The sequence below is a fragment of the Vicugna pacos genome, chromosome 30, assembly GCF_048564905.1.
Source record: "Vicugna pacos chromosome 30, VicPac4, whole genome shotgun sequence".
In the NCBI taxonomy this organism is placed as follows: Eukaryota; Metazoa; Chordata; class Mammalia; order Artiodactyla; family Camelidae; genus Vicugna; species Vicugna pacos.
Window position 1 is genome coordinate 11,662,875 of NC_133016.1, and position 5,399 is coordinate 11,668,273.

General features: G+C 41.8%; 1 protein-coding gene across 1 annotated transcript; it reads left to right on the forward strand.

Moving 5' to 3' along the window:
• The first annotated feature begins 1,586 nt into the window (after positions 1 to 1,586).
• On the forward strand, positions 1,587 to 3,721 carry MC4R (melanocortin 4 receptor). Its single transcript, XM_006205735.3, has one exon. It carries the CDS (start codon positions 2,115 to 2,117, stop codon positions 3,111 to 3,113), a length of 999 nt encoding a protein of 332 aa, XP_006205797.1. The 5' UTR covers positions 1,587 to 2,114; the 3' UTR covers positions 3,114 to 3,721.
• The last annotated feature ends 1,678 nt before the right edge of the window (positions 3,722 to 5,399 follow it).

The following is a 5,399-nucleotide window of genomic DNA, read 5'->3' on the forward strand; positions in this document are numbered from 1 at the left end:
ATACTATATAAAACTTCATAGCCTAGAGCTTAGTTAATTTGAAAAGTATCTTTCTCACAATCTTTTGAAGTTAGCTTAAGCAAAACATTCAGAAACTCTTGACATGTAACTAACGTCCTCCTATCTTGGCTTGAATAAGTGTTAAGGTATGTGTGGGTTTAATTTAGAAAGACTTCAATTAATGAAGTAGATAGGCCACCTTAAAAAAAAGGCAGAGTTCCAAATTCTCCACATCTTAGCCAACACTTGCTGTCTTTTCTTTTTTTTAATAACAGCCGTCCCAACAGGTGTGAGATGGTATTTCATTCTGATACCAATTTGCATTTGCATTTCCCTGATGATTAGTACTGTTGTGCACCTTTTCATATACCTGTTGGCCATCTGTATGTTTTCTTTGGAGAAATGTCTATTCAAGCCCTTTGCCTATCTTTAACTTGGCTTATTCAGTTCCTTTTAGTCAGTTACATGTTTTGGATAATAACCCCTTATTCGATAGATGGTTGGCAATATTTTCTCCCATTCTGTAAATTGCCTTTTCACTCTGTTGATTGTTTCCTTTGCTGTTCAAAAGATTTTTAATTTGATGTAATCCTCCTGGCCCATTTTTTGGTTTTGGTGCCTGTGATTTGGTGTCAATTCCAAGAAATCATTGCCAAGACCACTGCCCAGGAATTGCTGCCCAATGGGGATACAATTGCAGCTTTGCAAGATGAGTAAGTTCTAGAGCTTCGCTGTACAGCATACTGTCTACAGTTAATAATGCGGTATGGTGCACTTTAAACAGGTTAAGAGGACGGATGTCGCGTTCAGTGTTATTATCACACACAAAAAGAAAACACAAAAGAACAGAAGGACATTTTTGGAGGTGATGGATATGCTTAGTATCTTGATTGTGATGAGGATATCGGCGACGTATGCGTATGTCCAAACTCATTAAAATGCACACCTTAAATACGTGCAATGTTCTGTATATCAAGCAAACTTCAATAATGCTTTAAAAACCTGAGTGCTGCCTAGTTATTGAGCTTTTTCTTTCTGAGTTCAGAGCAAACATAGTTCAACACTATATGGTTTTTAAATACTGTGAATGAAAAAAAAACTTTTCCAGCTATGAGAAAAGTAATTCTGCCATGGAGGAATATCAGATACTAGTGCATAAGGAAACAACTCCTTCTTAAGCCCTGTGACAAAATGTAGCTACTTACCTAGTCCCTCCATCCACAGCGTAATCTCCTGCATAAATATTCTCCCTGTGTTTCGAGTATTTAAAATTGAAGCATTACTGCCTGGGTTCTTAATTCGAAGAAATTGAGAGGGTAAATAAATTCAATGTCCTGGCCAAAAACGCAGTGTATCTGTTTCAGGAAAACACACACACAGACACACACACATATCCTTTAAGCAGGAATAAACCTGGATGCCCCAAGATGGCTTGTGTGGTATCAAAGAATGTCCTCTGAGAACCAAGTTGGTTTCCTTGAAAACTTGAAAAGGGAAATTCAGTCTCTCCCATCCTGCTTGTTTCCCGATTCCACAAGCTTCTGCCCTGCAGTCTGTATCTCTGGGACATCATCCGTGTCTCACAGACACCACTGGACTTGGATTGGTCAGAAGGAAGCAGAGGAGGAGCCACTCTGAACAGCTTTTTTTTTTTTTTCCTTCACACACCATAAAAATCAGCAGCAGCTACTAACACTCAAAGCGAAGCTTCAGGTTGGGAACCGACACCCCTGAGAGGCAGCTGATGTGAGAATGTGCACACAGGTTCGTCTCCCAATAGCACAGCCGCCACTAAGAAAATTATTTTGAAAAGACCTGAATGCATGAGACTAAAGTTAAAGTGAAGGTGAGAACAGAAAGCGCAAACAGCAGACTGGACTGTGAATGAGCAGCCTGAAGCCTAAGATTTCAAAGTGATGGTGATCAGAGTGGTACCTGAAAGAGACTGAAAACTCCATTTCAAGCTTTGGAGCACGTGACTTTTATTCACAGCAGGCATGCCAGTTTCAGCCTCACCACTTTCAGACAGATAAAGACCTGGGGGAAATCACTGACGCTCCCTGACCCAGGAGGTTCGAGCCATTCACTGGGGACCTGAATCCACTTGGCGCAGGATGAACTCTACCCATCGCCATGGAATGCACACTTCCCTCCACTTTTGGAACCGCAGCACCTACGGACTGCACAGCAATGCCAGTGAGTCCCTGGGCAAAGGCTACTCTGATGGAGGGTGCTACGAGCAACTTTTTGTCTCTCCGGAGGTGTTTGTGACTCTGGGTGTCATAAGCTTGTTGGAGAATATTCTGGTGATTGTGGCAATAGCCAAGAACAAGAATCTGCACTCACCCATGTACTTTTTCATCTGCAGCCTGGCCGTGGCTGATATGTTGGTGAGTGTTTCCAATGGGTCAGAGACCATTGTCATCACCCTACTGAACAGCACAGACACGGACACACAAAGCTTCACAGTGAATATTGATAATGTCATTGACTCGGTGATCTGTAGCTCCTTGCTTGCATCAATCTGCAGCCTGCTTTCGATTGCAGTGGACAGGTACTTTACTATCTTTTACGCTCTCCAGTATCACAACATAATGACGGTTAAGCGGGTTGGGATCATCATCAGCTGCATCTGGGCAGCGTGCACGGTGTCGGGTGTTCTGTTCATCATTTACTCAGACAGCAGTGCTGTCATCATCTGCCTCATCACCATGTTCTTCACCATGCTGGCTCTCATGGCTTCCCTCTATGTCCACATGTTCCTCATGGCCAGACTTCACATTAAGAGGATCGCTGTCCTCCCCGGCACTGGCACCGTCCGCCAAGGTGCCAACATGAAGGGGGCGATTACCTTGACCATACTGATTGGGGTCTTTGTTGTCTGCTGGGCCCCCTTCTTCCTGCATTTAATATTCTACATCTCCTGTCCCCAGAATCCATACTGTGTGTGCTTCATGTCTCACTTTAACTTGTATCTCATTCTGATCATGTGCAATTCCATCATCGATCCTCTAATCTATGCACTCCGGAGCCAAGAACTGAGGAAAACCTTCAAAGAGATCATCTGCTGCTATCCCCTAGGTGGCCTGTGTGATCTGTCTGGCAGATATTAAACGGGGACAGTGGAGATGCTAAAAACACGCCTAAGAGACTTTCATTCTTGTACAATCTGAACAGTGTGCTTCTGCAACAGCTTTTTCTTCTGTGTAAGGCACCGGCTGAGAAACTCTATTGTGCAAATTTAAGTCTATAATTTTTGATGTGAAAAAAATGCCCGGTCTCGGTGTATATTTAATGTCATGCTACTTTCTGACTGTAAAATGTTAATCTATTTTACCGGCTGTAGGCACTCTGGATTTATAAAAAAGAAAGAAGTCCTTATGAAAAGTTTAACACTGTTTCTTTCTTGTTATTCATAAGGATTTGACACTTTGCTTGTTTTAGGAACATGGAAATCACAGCTTCATTAAATATATCAAATGAATGGTTTCTTATATTACACTCCACAACACTGAAGTATAGAGACTCAATTCTAGCATTTAGGGGAGAAATACTAAAGGTCAGATGCTTAATCATTTTTTTTTAAAGCTGAAATTTCAAGTCATTTAATAAAATTTGTCCTTTCTCTTTGTGCAGAAGTAGAAATGAAGCTTCTATTGGGAGCTGTTAAAAGAGTTACTAAATGGGGGCGGGGGTACTATTTTGAGTCAGAAAACTATCTATGTTTCCACAGAGACAGAGATTAATTTGCCCAAGCACGCAGGCTGATGTGCCACGCAGGCAACCCAGCCTGGGAGAGAACACAGCAGCCATGGGGATTAACGTGCTCTGGGAGACCTAAGTTAACATGGAGAGCTAAACTTCCTGACACCAAACTGTTTCCAACCACCCCTAATGAAAACAGAGCATCAGGCCTTTCTGCTCCTTTAATTGGGGATCCAGAGAGTCTGCTGAGATGTCCAGAAAAGGTGGTGCTGCACTGAGAGCTGGCTTCTAAAAACTACACAGTTCGTACTGAGTTCTTCCACTTTTCACATCAAAGTGACTTGCAGTTTACTTATTGCTGATTTTCTGAACTGGAGTTTAAGTAGTCATTATTAAGGATTTTAACTTTAAACCTGTAGCGCAAGTATTTTCAGGCAATATTTGTAAATATCCCCCCAAAAAAGGAGTGGGGGGACTTCTGACGTTGGTACTTTACAAGCAGAAAGAAATGCGCCACCGGAACCCCAGAGGATGTCAAGAGATAAATTAGCCTACCACAACCATATTTTAGAGAGTAAATACTTGTTTCGCTCCAAATAATCCCACAAATTTGGCTACTGGGTACCAAAATCTGTACTTTTCAATCTGCATGTACTTAAAGAAAGAAAATATATTAGGCTGAGGATTACCACATAAACCATTGTTTGATTTAATTTACAGTGTCTTCAAATGCTCACGGGCAGAGATAACATGCAAAGGTACCTCTTTACTCAAATCTTAATGTTTTTTACATGTTGACAGCAAGTCCCAAGAAACACTTTCAGCATTCACGTGGAAACATTAAAGTGTAACAGTGAAGTTAAAGTTTACACATGAAAGGTGTTACTGAAGCTTGATTCACTACAATCCCTCTATTCTGATGCAAAAATAAATGTGAGGATTTAAATACAAACAAAACCAACAGTCAGAGCCCAAAACTGTAGCAGGACATAGATGGCATTTTTGTCTTTGCTGCGATTTCTGTGCATCATTTCACATAGTGACTGTGAGAAATCCCAGGGACTGGAGACACAGAAGAGAGCTATCAGCCTGGCCCATCTTCGATGGTGGCTGCCCTTTCAATCTATTCTATTTCTCTCTCCGATGTCAGTTCAGATGCTGCTCTGTGCATTTAGAGCCAGCCCACTCCTCCCATTGAAAGGAAATCAGGCCCCTTCAGCTTGACTTTCACACCTCCTCCCAGAGCAGGTCACAGTGACAGGATGAGCGTTAGTCATGAACCTCTGTGCTCGGCCGTCTTCCCCTATAAGCCCAGGGCACAGTATTGACTTCCGGTTCTTTAAGTGCTAAGACAGTGTCTTACTCATTACTTCCTGTTCTCCAAACATTCTTCTGTTATGTTACTTCCTCTTTCTCCAGTAAAACCAAAACTCCCCCCAGAGGAATACATCATTATCACCCAAAGTCCACACTTTACATTAGAGTTAATTCATAGGTGTCGTACCTTCTATGTGTTGTTACAAATATATAATGACATGCATGACAGTATCATACAGAATAGTTTCACTGTCTTAAAAATATTCTATGCTCCACCTATTCATCCCTCCCCTCCTAACCCTTGTCAACCTCTGACCCTTTTATTGTCCCATAGCTTTGCCTTTTCCAGAATGTCTTGGAATCATACAGTACATGAC

What these genes read in the sequence shown, in the direction of transcription:
- MC4R (XM_006205735.3), top strand. Translation starts at nt 2,115, where the DNA reads ATGAACTCTACCCATCGCCATGGAATGCACACTTCCCTCCACTTTTGG.